Source organism: Aethalodelphis obliquidens, unplaced genomic scaffold (genome assembly GCF_003676395.1).
Source record: "Aethalodelphis obliquidens isolate GAN/ISIS:26980383/991018 unplaced genomic scaffold, ASM367639v1 scaffold58, whole genome shotgun sequence".
NCBI lineage: Eukaryota > Metazoa > Chordata > Mammalia > Artiodactyla > Delphinidae > Aethalodelphis > Aethalodelphis obliquidens.
In genome coordinates this window covers 7,526,816-7,544,088 of record NW_020838002.1, presented here as the reverse complement: position 1 = coordinate 7,544,088, position 17,273 = coordinate 7,526,816, and the positions used below count along the sequence as shown (strand labels likewise).

At 47.6% G+C, this 17,273-nt stretch overlaps 1 protein-coding gene and 1 non-coding gene across 16 annotated transcripts in view; both read left to right on the top strand.

The window, feature by feature from the left end:
* Positions 1-272: 272 nt before the first annotated feature.
* Positions 273-488, top strand: LOC113609809 (small nucleolar RNA U3). The gene has a single exon (XR_003428806.1). It is a non-coding gene; the product is annotated as a small nucleolar RNA U3 (small nucleolar RNA).
* An 853-nt stretch (positions 489-1,341) lies between these two features.
* TEX14 (testis expressed 14, intercellular bridge forming factor) overlaps positions 1,342-17,273 on the top strand; it is a 57,108-nt gene continuing 41,176 nt past the window's right edge. For 5 of the 15 annotated variants that reach the window (XR_003428774.1, XM_027087207.1, XM_027087209.1 and 2 more), the window contains exons 1-8: positions 1,343-1,578; positions 5,389-5,554; positions 6,384-6,517; positions 8,292-8,373; positions 8,951-9,081; positions 10,193-10,306; positions 11,536-11,659; positions 12,741-12,955. Coding sequence is in view for 13 of the 15 variants with exons in the window: in XM_027087207.1 (XP_026943008.1) it covers positions 6,384-6,517; positions 8,292-8,373; positions 8,951-9,081; positions 10,193-10,306; positions 11,536-11,659; positions 12,741-12,955 (800 nt within the window). In the remaining 2 variants the exon portion in view is untranslated. Of the gene's footprint in view, positions 1,579-5,388; positions 5,555-6,383; positions 6,518-8,291; positions 8,374-8,950; positions 9,082-10,192; positions 10,307-11,515; positions 11,660-12,740; positions 12,956-17,273 lie in introns of those variants that run through there. The other 10 variants (XR_003428773.1, XM_027087202.1, XM_027087210.1 and 7 more) reach the window with 7 other exon arrangements.

Here is a 17,273-nt window from a genome sequence, read left to right as displayed (position 1 = left end):
TGCGGAACTGCTGCGCGAAACGGGGCGGGGTTGGAAATAACTGGCGTGTGATTGGCTGTTTAAAAACCGTATGTTAATTAAATTGACAACTTGAAATGTTTTCTGAAACGTAGAAGGGTTCAAAATGCTTTGTCGGCTTCGGTAGTGGAAAGATTCTTCAGACAACGTATTCCAGTGTACATTTCAAAAAGAATAGCGGTGTAAGAAAAAGTAAGCATCAGTAAAATATGTGTGCATTTCCTCCACCTCGGAAAAACAGCGACGGTTGTGTTAAGACTATACTTTCAGGGATCATTTCTATAGTTCGTTACTAGAGAAGTTTCTCTGAACGTGTAGAGCACCCGAACCCACGAGGAAGAGATGGAGCGTTCTCTCCTGAGCGTGAAGTTGGCTCTTGGTGTTGTGTTTGCAGCTGCCTTTAGCCGTTGATGATCGTTCTTCTCTTCATTTATGAAGAGTAAGAGGGAGATAAACGCAGTCTGAGTGGTTTCGGTTTGAATAATGTATTATGAATAGACATTCGTCATATTTTGGTTGATATTGTGGGAGGCGTCAGAGGGCATGTGCATATGTTACGTATCTTAAGTCGGTTAGGGAGGGGTTTTTTTGTTTTATTATCGTGTTTTGGGATTGCTGTTAAATGTTGCTTAAGGTGTTATTGCTGTATCGGGTTTGTAGTGGTGGTTTAGTCAGGAGTGAGTTCAGTTTTTTGAAGTGGGTATAATTGAGAGTTGGGTTTTGTTATTTTTCTTACTTGCAGTGCATGTAGTGAGATTATAGTATTGTGGTTTGTTCTTTTCGTCTGTTTTTAGCAAATGGTTGGAGTAGGGGCGTTGGGCTCTTTTTGTGGGTTGCTTTTTATACAGTGTATGATATAAATTGTTGGCTGTTGGTGAATTTTAAAACGAAGAGCAATTTTAATTTGCTTTTCCTTTTCCGCGTAGCAGCCTGTGGTGAAATGTTTTAGTAACGTTTTCCTGTATTTAGCACTTTAAGGTAAAGATGGTGGTTTACTTTTGATATGAGACTTTCTGTGTTATTTGGACTACTGAAGGTTTATCATTTTTCTTTTTCTTAAAAAAAGGGAAATTGCATTAGTAATACATTAAAAATACTGTAAAAACAAAGCTTAATTTTTGTTGTGTGTTTGTGTTGATCCTGGTGTTTTCTTTGCAGGCGTGTATGTCGATGCAGTTAACTCCCTGGGCCAGACAGCGCTTTTTATTGCCGCATTATTAGGCCTTACAAAATTAGTTGATGTCCTGGTGGATTATGGATCAGATCCAAATCAGTAAGTACAATGACATCACTACCTAGAAAATAAGTTTTTAAAATGAATTGAGGTATTTGGAAACTAATTTGGTAAGATTTTAAAAGAACCTTCACTAATTTATGCCAATGAAATACATTGGTATTACCTAACGTTGAATCATGCTTTTGTTTATTTCACTTTTTTGGTTGTGCAACTTGCAGTGTCTTAGTTCCCCAACCAGGGGTGGAACCTGGGCCCCCAGCAGTGGAAGCACAGAGACCTAACCATTGGACCACCAGGAAATTACCAGAAACATGCTTTTAACTGTAAATAAGGAGTTTTCTAAGCAGTTTTACTAGACCCTGTGAAATAAGTGAGCCTTTCTACTCATTTAGTCATTAACAAGTACTGTTTATGTATTTCCACCGCGCTTTGTAGTTTCTATGATCTGCACTTTAACATACCCCACAACCAAGTTCTTCACCAATTAATATATTTGGCATCACTTTGTCAGGATGACTTTTGTAGTTGTGGTTTAAAAGAATCTGAGTCCAAATTTTAATATGGAACAGCAACACAATGTAATGAATCAACGACAAGTGAACATTTCTTCTCTTTGTGGAGGACTTTTGCTTTTTCCAGGGCCTTCCCAGGCACTAGCTCACTAAAGCTTTACAACCAGCTCTTCGACAGGGAACAGCAGGTATTTTTACAGTTCCCATTGGACAGAACCAGAAACAGATTTCGAGCGTTTATATGATTCCAGCCGATTTTCACAGGAATGCCAGAATAAACACAATCATAAGTCATAAAATAGCTTTCCCATCTTACAGAAGGAGGCCGCTTAATTTTTTTTTTTTTTGAGTATTGATGTTGAAAGCTTGTATGTTGTTATAAGATTGTTTGCTTAGTGGGAAAAACCTTGGAAGCTTGGAGAAGTATAAAGAAAAAAACCAATCAGCATGAGAATTCTGAAACCCAGACATAACACAGTGCACATTTTGCTTTGTTTCCTTCCAGAATTTTTCTGGACTTGCATATTTGCATATTTGTCTCTACTGTATCAGTGTGTTTAATATCAAAACTCAGAAATAAAGGGCTATCTCACTTGATGTTTGCAGATAACAGCTTTGTAGAGAGGCCATATTAGCCCTGCAGTTCCTCAGCAAAAATGCAGCATTTTCTAGTCATCTGCATTTGCATCTGTTTTGTGGAAGTTTAGAGCTAGGTTCTTTAAAGAAGAAATTATTCAAACCTTTAATATTCCAGAAAGTTTAAATGGCTGGTCCATAATGGTGCATTGTGTTAATGATAGGGTTTGAGACCAGGAGCCCAGCACCTGAAGAAGTTCCCTTTTTAGAAATCCCCATGATGCCAGGGGGAGGTGGGAAAGGACAATATCAAGAGGAAGAAGGCAGACCCTGTAGCTTTTTATTTTGTGATAGGAATGCTTTCATGTACCTTAAAAATATGTTCCATCAAGGGAAGGGAAATTTCTGGAGGGAAGTTGTATTCCTAAGTGCTCAGTGGAAATGCTGTGATGGCCTGGGCTTATTGAGGTCACAGAGTCAGATGCCTGCAGGACTAAGTGGGGTCAGTGGGTACAGGCTCTGTCTAAGGAGCATCTGTTGCAGCTGGGCAGAAAAGGAAGCCATGGAGGCCAAATCTTCCAAATTTCCAAGAGGCTGGAAATCCCTGTTTTTATTGTGAAATCCCCAAAGTGTTAAGTATTGTCCATTACTTTAAATTCTTTTTATAAACACTATGTGGACCAAATAAAACATGCCTCTGGGTTGCCAAATCAATCTGTGGGCCTCCAGTTCTCAACCTCTAGGATAAATTAATAAAACAATACACATTTTGATATCACTTGGACCTGGATTCCCTTGTAAGGGTTAGTTGGGTATAGAAAACATTATTTTTTTCTTCCTTAGCATTCACAAGAAATGACAAATAATATCTTCTCTCTCCCTACCCAGCTCTCTTACTATTTATGGGAAGAATGATTAGAAGGCTGTAAAACATTATACAAATTTATTTTTAAAGCAAAGAGGGGGCTTCGCTGGTGGTGCAGTCGTTGAGAGTCCACCTGCCAATGCAGGGGTCACAGGTTCGTGCCCCGGTCTGGGAAGATCCCACATGCCGCGGAGCGGCTGGGCCTGTGAGCCATGGCCACTGAGCCTGTGCGTCCGGAGCCTGTGCTCCGCAACGGGAGAGGCCACGACAGTGAGAGGCCCGCGTATCGCAAAATAACTAAATAAACAAAAAAATAATAAAGCAAGGAGGATATTACATTTCCCATAGCGCAGTGTGCTGGACTGCTTATCAGACCCAGCAATAAGGGAGAGCTCACAATGAGATATCCCAGCGGTTCCCAGATGCCTGGGTACAGGCCAGCCTCATTGGCGTCAGCTGGGGAACTTGTAAAAAGTACACATTCCTGGGCTCTATGCTTGCAGGTTATGATTCAGTCTGTTGTATAGTCTGAGAATCTGTATTTTTGACAAATATCCCAATGACTTATTAAGTAAATTATGGTAAATCTGTACATTGGAATACTATGCAGCTGTTAAAAAAGAATTGAGGTGACTTGTATGTTCTCATATGGAAAATTCTCCAACATATACTTTAAATTTTTTTTTTATTTATTTATTTATGGCCATGTTGGGTCTTCATTGCTGCACGTGGGCTTTCTCTAGTTGTGGCGAGTGGGGCTGTTCTTTGTTGCAGTGCGTGGGCTTCTCATTGCTGTGGCTTCTCTTGTTGCAGAGCACAGGCTGTAGGCGCATGGGCTTCAGTAGTTGTGGCACGTGGGTTCAGTAGTTGTGGCTTGCGGGCTCTAGAGCGCAGGCTCAGTAGTTGTGGCGCATGGGCCTAGTTGCTCCACAGCATGTGGGATCTTCCTGGACCAGGGCTTGAACCTGTGTCCCCTGCATTGGCAGGCGGATTCTTAACCACTGCGCCACCAGGGAATTCCCTCCAAGATATACTATTAAATGAAAAAATGTAAAAGCATAACAGTTAATGTAGCACGTTCTTTTTGTTTTGGCCACACCATGCGGCTTGTGTGATCTTAGTTCCCCGACCAGGGATTGAACTCAGGCCCTCAGCAGTGAAAGTGCTGAGTCCTAACCACTGGACTGCCAGGGAATTCCTAATATAGCATATTCTTATTCCTACTTGTATATGCATAGAAAATTCCTGGAAGGATACAAAAACTTGTAACAGTAGCTGCCTCTCGGCAAGAGAACTGTGTATGGGTCTGGAATTGGGAGACTTTCTTCTTATCTTTATTATCTCCTTTTTCATTTTATTTCTTCTTCTCCTTCCCTTTCTGCTTCCTCCTAACATTTGTGTTTCATTTTAAATTAAAGAGAGCAAGCTCTGGGACTTTCCTGGTGGTCCAGTGGTTAAGACTCCACACTCCCAACTGCAGGGAGTGCGGGGGTTTGATCCCTGGTCAAGGAACTAAGATCCCGCATGCTGCTGGGTGCGGCCAAAAAAAAAAAAAAAAAAAAGAGCAAGCAAGCTCTGCAGGTGATTCTGACGTGCAACCAGGTTAGGAAACCACAGCTACACATCACATCTCTACATCTCACAAAGGCTGTCCCTTCATGTCTCAGATAGTTTACTGGTTTTGGTTAAATTTTTCTGAGCTGTAGATGCTTGACCAGATTGCTGATGCCAAGGTCTATGGGCCTCACCATAGGACTCGGGAGGTAGAGACATTCTCACATGAGGTGGTCTCTGGTGAGGCTGTGCTTCACCAGCCTGACCACAGGGTGCTACAGACGTGAAGAAATTGCTTCAGGGCAGCCAGTATCGGGGCTGTGGGGAAAGAACACTGGATTTCGAACCAGACCCATACCTGGGTGTGAATCTTGGCTTTGCCCTTTCGTTTCCTCATCTATAAATTGAGAAATAATACTGCCTTGAAGGGTGGAGGTAAACATGGAAAAGGGGGATGTATATAAAGCTTCTCTGAGGCCCCAGATAGGTGTTGTTAGGCCTCACAAATGGTGTTGTTACAGTTCTCATCACCAAAGGTTGCCTTTGTAGAAAAGGAGCCCTGTGTTACCCATGGAAGGGGAAGAGTGTTGCCATGGACACTCATTGTACCCCTCCCCCATCTCCAGCCGCTGCTTTGATGGGAGCACTCCTATCCATGCAGCAGCGTTTTCAGGCAATCAGTGGATCCTCAGCAAACTGCTGGATGCAGGGGGTGATCTTCGACTCCATGATGAGAGGGGTCAGAGCCCGCAGACCTGGGCTCTGGCAGCAGGGAAGGAACGCGGCACCGCGGTAAGTGTGGGCCTGCTCTGCAGGCACGACCAAGGCAGAGCACAGGGCTGGGAGTCAGGCGCCCAGGGGCAGAGGCTGGTCCTGAGGGCAGCACAGGACTTGTAGTGGCCTTGCCATTGACATTGGACACACAGGCCTGGGTTGAAGCAAGTTAACCAACTGTAAACCTTGGGCAAGTCTAGTGAACTTTTCTGGTCATCCATTCAGTGGGGAGGGAGAACAACTGTAATTTCGTCTGACCCTTAACTAGCACTTGTCGTGCATCAGATGTTCTGAATTAAATTAAATACTCATTTAATCTTTACAACAACCCTCTCAGGTAGGTACTATTATTGTCCCCATTTTACAGATGAGGAAACTGAAGTGCATTGACATTAAGTAACTTGTCTGTAGCCACTCGCTGGCAGGCATAATGTGTTTTAATGAGGGCTAAATAATCTAACAAATGTAAAGGGCACGTGGAGGGAAGGGGGAGATGGGCAGAGTCCCTTCCCTCTGGTTCTCCTGCTCAATAGCTATTGGGCCTTGGACAAAAGTTAAAATACTCCTCCTGCCTCAGTTTCCTCATCCGTTGAATGAAGGATTTGGAGGCAATTATTGCCAAATGAGCTCCCTGAAAATCTCATTCCATGTCTTTAGGATATGGAATCTCATTCCATATCTCATTCCATATCTTTAGGAAGTCACTTGGGCCCTTCCCTTTCCAGAGATTTCCCTGTGGGGGGCTTCTGTCTCCTCAGAGCACTCCCCTCAGACCATTCCAATCCCACTGAAGGCCAGGGTGGCCATTAGCTGTGTGGGCATTGACTGTCTCTGCCATGTGTTGCAGATGGTGGAGTTCATGCAGCGCTGTGCCGCGCACATGCAGGCCATCATCCAGGGCTTCTCCTATGACCTCCTGAAGATTGACTCCCCTCAGCGGCTCATCTGTGGCCTGCCCCGGTTTGGGGGCCTCATGCAGGGGTGAGTGCTGCCTCAAGCAGACTGGGATGTTCTGCATCACCCCCGCCTTCCTTGTGGGAGCCCTCGGTCCCCTCCACATTGGTCCCTTCCAGCAACTGGCCCACCCAAAGGGGTGAGCTTGGAGGGAGAGGACATTGCCATGAAAACCTTCAGTTGTCCCCCGGCTTCCAGGAACGTCTGGGGGAAATGAATTCTGGGCTCCAGTGGGAACCACCCCATGGTTAGCAGGGAAGGAAGGAACTTTTCAGGCCTGGGCTGCCCAGCAGAAAACACTTTCTTAGCAGAGCAGCTGGCTAGCTTTTTTTTTTTTTGTCATCTCGGAACCATGGAAAACGTGTTCCTTTATTGGAACATGCATCCTTTATATCCTAAGGTTGCAAAAGACACAAATGCTTAATTTAAGGTTCCTTGGGCTGTTTTAAGCTGGTGTAAGACTTGCTGCCACCTGGGTGGGCAGCCTCCCCTTGTCCCCATCACAGCTGCAGGAGGTGAGCTCCATCCAGGCTTCTCTTCATGCTCAGGAGAGTTATTTTAAGTTCCCTGGGCTTTAAGACTTAGGATTTATATGTGGAAAATTCTTTCCATTTTGATTTTCTCTGACAGCATCTTTTTCTGTGATCAGGGTGAGTAGACTTGTCACACTCTTCACAGGCTCCCGCATCCCCTTCTGTGCACACTGAGTCCTGGTTTTCCTCTCATGACCTGGATGCTTCTCATGCAAGATGAGTTAACGATTCCCTCGAGGACCAGTTACTCCTAACTGCTCTTCTGGCTGCCACTCTTGTCCATCTTGGTTCTTTACTCAACATCCAGAATGACCTTTTAAAAATGAAAATCGAATTGTGCCACTCACTGCTAAAAACCCTTTCAGGGTCTTCCCCAAGGCTATCAGGTTAAACTCCCAAATCCCCCATCTGGCCTTGGAGCCCATGCTTGGTTCAGCTCTTCCATCTCTCACACCTCCGCTCCTGCCAGCGTTAGGATCTTGGCAGACCAAGTTCCTTCTAAAAGAGCCAAAGCCTAGTCCCTGCTGCTGTTTTGTGACCTCAGGCCAGCAGGTTTCCCCTTTCTGGCTCCATTTTTCCCATCTGTAAAATGAGAAAGTTGGACAAGGTATGCTTTATGATTCTTTCCAACTTTGACCATCTCTGTTCGTTATCTGTTGTACTAATCCCAAACTTAGTGGCTTCAAACAACAATAAATATTTGTATCTCACATAATTTCTGTAGATCAGGAATGGCTACACCCAACTCAGCCATTCCAATAGGAATGGCTGAGTTGGGTGGCTCTGGCTCAGGGTTTCTCATGAAGATGTGGTCAAGATGCAGCTTGGGCTGCAGTCATCTGGGACTGGAGGATCCAGTTCCAAGGTGGTTCACTTGCATGGCTAGCAAATTGGTGCTGGGTGTTGGGCCTCCCCATTAGGCTGCTGGAGGGTCCTCACAACATGGCAACTGGCCTCCTCTAGAGCAAGTGCTGCGAGAGAGATCAGGGCAGAAGTCCCGGGGGTCTGGCCTTGGAACTCACACCACTCGGTCATTTCTGCAGTATTCCATTAGGTTAACAGGCCAGCCCTCTCTGACCTGTGTGTGGCTGCGCAAGGGCATGAACACCAGGAAATGGGCATCACTGCGGCCCTCTCAGAGGCTGGCTTCCCCTGTCAAGCAGTAAAGACAAAACCAACTACGCATTCTGACAGCTTGGTTCAGCGTTGTTCCTCTAGATATGGGTAGTTAATCCTTACTTTTCTCCTCCTCTTTTAAATATTTCTAGAAGCCCTAATGGCTCTCCTAACCGACTGCCTAAAGCTGGAGTCATTTCTGCCCAAAATATCTACAGCTTTGGCTTTGGAAAGGTAAGAGGTTGCTACCAACACTCAATGTTTGCAGGACTAACTGGGGAATCGCCCGGCCCTGGCTCTGGCCCCAGGGCCCACAACTGTGTCCAACTCTTCCTTCCTATGGAAAGTTAAAATACTCCCTCTCCAAAGTGTTTTTTTTGTTCTTTACTGCTCTTGCAGGACAAGTACCACCTCTTAGTGTTCTTGTCCTTACTGAAAAATGATGAAAACCTCGGAGAGTTCTCTTGAATGCCTTTGGGCTAGATTTGGGGAGTTTTAGACAATGATCCTTTAATTCCCAGCGAAGGCCCCAGGCATGTTCTGTGGGTGTCTCAAGAGGCACCTGAGGCCTGGTGCTTCAGGCCGGCATCTGACCTCTTTCCATGAGCCTCTGGTTTCCTCGCCAGCAAAAGGGAAAGGGTATTACAACCTTGCAGCGCCTCTTGGAAGATTAAAGATAATAAAAAGAATTATGTCCGGTGCATAGGGGTATTCAGCAAATTGATAACTAGCAGCTCTCTCTATTTTTAGCTGGCTGGTAAAGTTCTGGAGGAGTTTTTCCCCACCATTTGAAGCTGTGCTTTGCTTTCAGTTTTATCTCACAGGGGGCACGCAGCTGGCTTACCTAGGATCTCTTCCAGTAATTGGAGAAAAGGAAGTGATTCAAGCTGACGATGAGCCCGCCTTCTCTTTCTTCAGTGGCCCCTACATGGTCATGACCAAGTAAGTGGAAGCTGGCCAGTGGAGGTGAGACTTAGTCCCACAGGAAGGATGGACTTTAGTGACTTCCTTGTGTGTGGAGGGTTTCTGCCCAAACACAAGGACACACTGAAAAGCAGATGTCTAGATCAGGATTTCTCAGCCAGGACACCATTGACATTTTTGTTATCCTTTATTGTTGGGGGCTGTCCTGTGCACTGTAGGATGTTTAGGAGCGTCCCTGGTTTCTACTCACTAGATGCCAGTAGCAGCTGTGTTTGCCTCCCCTCAACCCCCTACATTTGTGATTGTGACAACCAAAATGTCTACAGACAAGGCCAAATGGCCCCTTGTTGAGAACAACCGCTCTGAAAGATTACTCATGACAGTGTTTCAACCTTTCTACTCTCTAGAGAATTAGAGGCAGCATAGGGGTGACTGTCTGGCCTCAGGTCAAAGGGTACTGAAGCCCTGCATGGCTCTCACCAGCCAAATGCAGCAGAGGCGGCAGTACTAGGATTTGGCTGTGATGAAAGCCCCTGGGACGTTCTCAGTCCCCAGAGGCCTGCCTGCTGCGGGGTCACAGGAGCTGTCCTGGCCAAGGTCTCTTGTCCTCCTTGAACCTGGCTGCCTCTTCCCTGCTTAGAAGTCACACCCTTCTAAAAAGGCCTCTGCAGACCCGCAAGGCTCTGTATCCCCTGCAGATATGCTTCTTGTTTTCCTGCCCGTGCCGCAGATCTGTTGTCACATCCCCTCTTCTTCTGTCCACTGCTGTGGCCTTTGCCCACGTCATCACTGTCCCTCCCCCAGGCTAGCCTCCTAACTGGCCTCTCATTCTCCAGACCACCCCTGCCCTCCCATTCCCCATGCTGCTGGTACCCTTGTCTTTCTAAAATACAAACCTGATCAAGTCCCTCCCTCCCTTAAATCCTTCAGTGACTTCCTGCCACCTGCACTAAGTCCCTGAAGTGCTTTAGGCCCCCGGGGGTGGTAGGAGGGAGGACCCAGCAGTGCTGGGGTGGGGGCTTTACAGAGTCTGTATAAACACTGCTTCTCTGATCTCTGGCTACAGAGCTCCTCACTGAAGCAGTGGCTGCTCATTCCCTTCTGCTCCCACTCTCTCCTGCCCTTGTAGCCTGCTGTGGAACGGGAGCAGGGTCACAGTGAAGGAGCTGCATCTTCCCACCCACCCGCTCTGCCGCAGGCGGCGGCTGGCTGACTTGTTAATTGCTGAGCTAGAGCACAGCAGGTGAGAAGAAAACCCAAGAGCATTTCAGACCCAAGTTCGGGGCTGTGCAGGGCTGTGCCTGAGGGTGGAGACCAGCCCCCTCAGCCTCAGCGTTTCCTCGTTGTAGGTCGATTTGACTTCCCAGGGCTGCCAAGAAAGAAGAAGAACTCATGAATAGCCTGAGTGTGGGGACAGTAGGGTCTCAGTTCTGTCAGCTGATCAACTCCCCATGACACATGTCTCTGAGGTGCAGCCTTCAGGCCTGGCGGGCTCTTCTGCAGCCCCTGAGGCCCACCTTATTTTGGGCCCTGTGCCCATCAGGTCGGCGTGTGCAAGACTATCTTCGTAGAGCATGGCTCTGCTGGAGACCCACGTGTCTGAGGAACCATGTCTCTCCTTTGAGGACACGCTGATGGGTCTCAGTACCTTAAGTTTCCTGTGGCTCAGGGGTTAATCTTTCAAAGGGGCAGGAAATCCATCCTCGGTTTCATACCAGGGCTGCTGAGGCCTTGGAATAGGCCCTGGCTCATCAAGTTCTCTCCTGAGGAAATCACTCAACTCCTGTAAAGCCAGATCCTTCCTTTTGGAGAAGTCATCCTAAAGGGACTCAAGGAGGCTGGAAGGGCTCATAGACGCAGCATGGATTTTTTTTTTTTAATATTTATTTATTTATTGCTGTGTCGGGTCTTATTGCAGCACGCGGGATCTTCCTTTGCGGTGCACGGGCTCAGTAGTTGCAGCACATGGGCTCAGTTGCCCTGTGGCACGTGGGCTCTTAGTTCCGTGACCAGGGATCAAACCCACGTCCCCTGCATTAGAAGGTGTATTCTTAAGCGCTAGACCACCAGGGAAGTCCCCACAGCGTGGATTTTGATGTGAGGGTCTATGATCTTGGGCCTGACATCTCCCTGACCTTGGTTTCCTCATCTCTAAAATGAGTGTAACTGTAATGGTACCTTTCTTGCAACTGGTTGTTAGGATCAAGTTGATGTGTGTAAAGTGCCTTGCTTAGTAGCTCTTAGTGACATTGTCGTTGATGACTCTAAGCCCTCAGGTTCCGATCAGTGAAAGGTCAAGGGTTCCACCAACAGAGACCCCTACTCCCACCCTATCCCCCTTTCTTGGAAGAACATTCTGTGCAAATAGTATTTGTATGGAGTGCGTTCAGGGTGCCAAGAAGAAAGGAAAGCGCCCATCTTCCATCATGTCCTCTTCCCTCTGCCTCATCAGAAGCCTCCTTCCCTCTGCAGCAAGTTGCGGCACCCTCACCTGCTACAGCTGATGGCTGTGTGCCTGTTCCAGGGCCTGCAGAAGACCCGCCTCGTGTACGAGCGTGTCGCCGTCGGCACGCTGTTCTCTGTCCTCCATGAACGGGTAAATGGCCGTTTCCCTGGGTTTTTCCCTTGCTCCCCGCCACCCCTCGCCCCAGCTCTCCCTTCCCTTCCTCCCTCTTCCTTCTCCCCCAGCAGAAGAGTTGAGAAACCTCTTCATTCTTTACTCTGTGGGAGCTATATAACACACCATGTAAGGCTGATGAGCACGTTGGAACGAGTGTGATTGTATTACTGTTTGTCTTGCTTTTTTATCAGACATCTAAGAGCTCAGTAGACCCAGAAATCACATAGCCACACTTTTAGCTAACTATAATCAAACAGCCTCTGGTCTTACTTCCCGGTATTTTCACTGGTGCCCTGCAGGACCTTTATATGCAAGTCTTTATCAGTCCCCTCTCCCTTTTCAGACTTCCTGGTGGAGGCGGGGACATATTCCCTGACCCACAGACTCCTTGGGAAACATGCTTTGGGCTGACATGTGGCTTCAGAGAGGTCCTGAAAGATTTGTTTTCCTTTCTCCATGACTTTGTTCTAAAGACCCTGGGCTGGAGTGAGAAGAGATCCTCCAGGAAGGGCTCTTCCCTGAAATGGCTCGCCGTTCCTCCTGCCTGAGCACCTCCTGTTAGTGTCCTAGTTCCCTTTCCTCTCCTTGGTGAGGACGTTAACTTAAAATGCCCCTTCTCTGGGGAGAGACCTGTTATGATGGGGTACTTTGGTGTGGGTGAATTTCTGTCCTCCTAGGATGAACTTCCTAGGTCGTCTGACTGGGGTAGGGGGTGGAGTGGCCTTTACGCGTCCAGGTTCTCCCGCAGCACAGGCTTGGCTGGGGATGGAGAGCGGGGCAGGTGCATTGCTGGTGGTGGCAGGCCCACTCTGGAGGTGTGTACCAGGCTTTGAGGACTTTTCTCCTCATTTTTCACGGTATCAAGCAGCTTGGCTGAGGGAAAGGAACCCCGGTTTGGAGCCAGGGGCCCTGGGTCAGTGGGCCCTTAGGCCGATCACTTAACTTCCCTGAGCTTTAGGTTCCCCGCTATGAAATGGGCACACTATGTGGCTGTCGTGGAGATCAGTTGAAAAGACTTTGGGAACTACAAAGCATTCTACAGTGTCGGGGGCCGCAGTCCCCTTTGTTCTGGTGGTTGATCTCTTGCTTGCAGCGGGCCCAGTTCCCCATACTGCACATGGAGGTGATCGTGCACCTGCTACTCCAGACCTCCGACGCCCTGAGATACCTGCATTCTCGGGGCTTTATCCACCGTTCCCTCAGCTCCTACGCCATCCACATCGTCTCCACAGGGGAAGCGAGGCTGACCAACCTGGAGTACATGATGGAAAGGTGGGTGCACCTCAATCATGACGTCCAATCAGGATCTCCCTGGGGGTGCTTTGCTATAGAGAGAGAATCTGATCTGGGCTTGACTCCTCATTGGGGGGCTGAGCTGGCAATCCATGGAGGAGGAGATTTCCCAATGCCTTGCCCTGTCAGCCAAGGTTAGAGGGACTTTGGGGAAGTTATTTCTGCTCAGGACATTCTCATTTTAATAAACATTTAACAGGCATGAGCACACATTAGCCAGCATGTATAAGTTTTCAAAATTTTCTGTGGCTTCACACAACCGAAGTATTTCTCACTCACATTGCACTCTGGTGTGTGTGTGTGTGTGTGTGTGTGGGAGGGGGTGGTGGCGGCATTCACTGTGTTCCACGTTCCTCCCCGCTGTGGCTTCACCATCCCCCAGGCCTCAGTCCCCCCACTGTATCCTCTGCATGCTGGTCAACGAGCAAGAGCAAGCCTGGAGGGACGCAGCGGGGCTTAGGGACTACCTGCAGCGTGTGCATTGTCACTTCCCGCTTTACACTGGCCAGAGCCCAGTCACCTCTGCAGGGAGGCTGGGAAATGCACCACAGCTGTGCATCCTGGAAGGAGCGAGAAGGCGATGGGTGCTGGTGAGCGTTACGGTCCTGGTCCAGATGGGTGGGGATCAGTGCTGTGAGGGAAGCAGTGACAAAAAACAATGCCCTTGTTCAAGGGTTGGTGGATGGGCTTCACTTCGCATTTGGCAGGAGTCAGAGTCCTCCTGAGAGTTGAGGGCTGGCTCCTATCTCCTGCCCCTAGGTTCTGGGGAGCAGAGGATCTCCCCTGTGCTTCCTTGCTGTCGTCCACAGCTCTGAGCCCTAGGCCCAGGTTGTTCCTGTGCTGCTGTGAGGCCTCAGCCACGGGCAGACCCATGGCTTAGATCTGCTTACCTCCACTTACCCTGGTCCTCACCTACCACCATCGCTGAGGCTTTGTTTCTGAGTCTCTCAGCAGGTCTTTGCTGCTCACATGTTCATAATATACTTCTCTCACTACATGAAAACCTCTACCAGGGCAGGGATTTCTGTTTTATCCGCTGCCATGTCTCAGATGCCTAGAATAAGTGGGAGCTCAGCATGTTGTTTAAATGAATGAAGTGGAAAGACTCACTTCCTTGACCGCATGAGCCCTTGGTCTCTCTGCCTGGAGAGGGGAGCAGGGACCAGATTGTGCTTGACCTCATGGACCTTGGCAAAGAGTTTGAATTTAAGAACACGGGGATGCTGTGAATGTTTTTTTTTGAGCAGAATGGTGTCATGGCTGAAATTTACAGGTTAAGAAGACCCCCTCACTCCTGCCATGTGGAGAAGGGGCTGTGACAGGACGAGAGAGAAGCAGGGGAACAGTTAGGGTGTGACTGGAGCAGTTTTCCATGTGGGAACCGGTGGAGGCCAAACAGCTGTCGCCAGTTGAGTGGCTCAGTCTCAGATCTGGTCCATTCTCAATCCCAGTGGCTCCCATGGCCTAGAAGATTAAGTCCCGGCACTTTGCAGGGTGAGAAGCCTTCCAAGGTTGGGCTCCGCCTACAGTGCCATGCTCATCACCTCCCACTCTGCCTGGCCATCTGAAGACACTTTCAGTCCACGCCATTTCCCAGCGCTCTGCTCCTTGCCTCCGGAGTACCTGACACTCCCTTTTATCCTTTTAAACTCACTTCTGACACAGTCTCCCACCACACCCCGTGAAGCCTATACTGAAGCCCTGTCCCCACCTCACTGAGCATATTTCACTCCCCTGCAGCCGAGTGTCTCTGCCCCCCCAGATGGCGAGCTCCGAGAGGGCAGGGACCATGAGTTGTTCATCTTCAGCACCCACCTCAAGCCTGCCACACAGTAAGTGCTCAGGAAGCATTTGAAGTGAATGGTTGAGTCTAGCTGAAGGGAAACTTTGAAATGATTCAGAACAGGGTTCACCACTTTGGCTGTGTGTTCAAGGGCAGTAGAAGCTAAGGGATTTGGACATTTTTGCCGTTGATAACAGGCTTTTCAAGAAGGCTGACAGAACCCAAGCTGTTTGCCAGTGATGCGGCGCCATCTGTTGTTGAAATGGAGGTATAACAGTTTCTTTGACTTGAGCTCTCCAGTAGAAATGTGAATCCTAGGGTGAAATGGAGCTTTGGAGATGGCCAGGCCCAACGCTGTCCTTTTATAGAAGAGGAAACTGGGGCCCAGAGAGGTGAAGAGGTGGTCTGAGGTTACCCAGCTGTGGCTAGAATCAGGTGGTAGAGGACGTTTCCTGGCTTATAGGGGCAGGATGGATTGGAGGTTGAAGGTAGAAAAACCAGCCAGGAGGCCACAGGGCAGGGCCTGGTGGTGACCAAGGAACCAAAATAGAAGGGAAAGATGTGAGATGCACCGAGAAGCTGGGGTCCACAGACTGGTCAAGTGAGGGGCTGTGAAGTAAATGGGTAGGAAAGTGTGAGTTCTTTTGGGCTTGTTGACCTCAGAATGGAACTTTGGGCAGAAATGTCCGTCAGCAACATTTGACAGCTCATAATGTGAGTTGATTACCCAAGAATACAAAACAGCTTTCAGTTCTGCATTTATTTTTGGTAGCACTCTATTCAGGCCGGTACAGTTGTTGAATGTCATCGTTAAGGGTAGCACTCCATCTCTTGGTGTAAAACTGATACAGCAGTTTCTCCTATTCTTCAACTCCTTCTTAATGGAATCTTTAGAGCTGGAATTGACCTTGCAAGTGGTATCACATAGCCATAGCCAAATGTAATTTTAATGATGTCAGAGCTGAAGCCCAGAAAAATAACTACCATGGAATGACGGCCAGAAAAGAAACTCCCTTCCTACACCCCACTAGCGTTAACAGAGAAGGAAGAGGGATCAGAAGAGTGGAAGTAAAAGAGAAAGGATATAAATCCTGATTGTAAATAACTTGTCCCTTGCCTTAGGCAGCCTGAGAGGCCCAAGAGGGTCAGTAAGTGTCTCCTTTGGACAGTCAGCCTACAAGGTGAAGAGCCAAGTGTGCTAGGTCCTCAGAATATATCTCTGACAATAAAACACGACATTGCTTTTCCTGTGATACTAATATAATATTTGCATGTGTATCCACGCTGTTCACATGACACCTAGGCCACACTTGCCTATTGAGCAATACAACTAAAGAGTCTAAATGTACCATCTTTTTTTTTAAAAAAAGAGAGAAAACAAAACAAAAATATGGTCTTTTATAGCTTCATGGCTTCCTGAACTCATTGCCATCTATCAAAAGTTCTACCGGAAGAAATATTACTTAGGGAAGTTTATTCAAAGTCTGAGAAGTCCATCCCATCCTCTAAAAGCTTTCCTTTGCCAGCAAAAAGAACTTCTGGTTACTTGCTTTTTAGGAACTTAATTTTTTTTTTTGGCCACGCTGCACGGCTTGCAGGATCTTAGTTCCCCGCGGGAGACTGAACCCGGGCCCCAGCAGTAACAGCGCCAAGTCCTGACCACTGGACCTCCAGGGAATTCCCAAAAACTTAATTCTTAATTATCAACCAGCAGTCACCAAGTCTTTACCAAATGCCTACCATAATGTTCATATTAATTCCTTACTTGCTTAGTGCTTTATGGTTCACCGAGTGTTCCCACACGTGTGATCTCATTTGATGCTCATGACAGCTGTGGGCAGAAGTCAGTGCTGGTCACCCTGAGGACTCTCTTTGGCCCAGAAGACATTTAGGATACTCTGACTTAGTTCTCAAAGAGCCTGGTTGCGAAGTTGAGTTATTCAAGCCAATCAGTGAACCTTTGAGTGCTAAACTGAGAGGGCTCGTTCCCAAGAGGGCAGAGCTCAGAAAAGAAGCAATCACGAAGAGCTGGAAGAGTCTCAGAAGGCTTTGATAAAGCAGGTGGGGCTTGAGGGGGTTCTTGAAAGGGTCTTAGGTTCATTCAATCAAAAGGTAAGCATTGAGGCCCTGGTATAAGTTTAGAGATACGGTGATACAAGAGACAGATAAGTGGCCTACCCTCGTGGAGCTGACTTTGGTGGAGGGGAGACAGATTATAAACAATAAATCAGTGAACAAGAAATTCAGATAATAAGTGCTCTGAAGCCAATAAATTGGGACTACTTTACATTAGGTGGTCAGGTAAGTCCTCTCCGAGGAGGTGATTTTTGAGCTAATACTTTTTTTTTTACATCTTTATTGGAGTATAATTGCTTTACATTGTTGTGTTAGTTTCTGCTGTATAACAAAATGAATCAGCTATATGTATACATGTATCCCCATATCCCCTCCCTCTTGCGTCTCCTTCCCTCCCACCCTCCCTCTCCCATCCCTCTAGGTGGTCACAAGGCACCG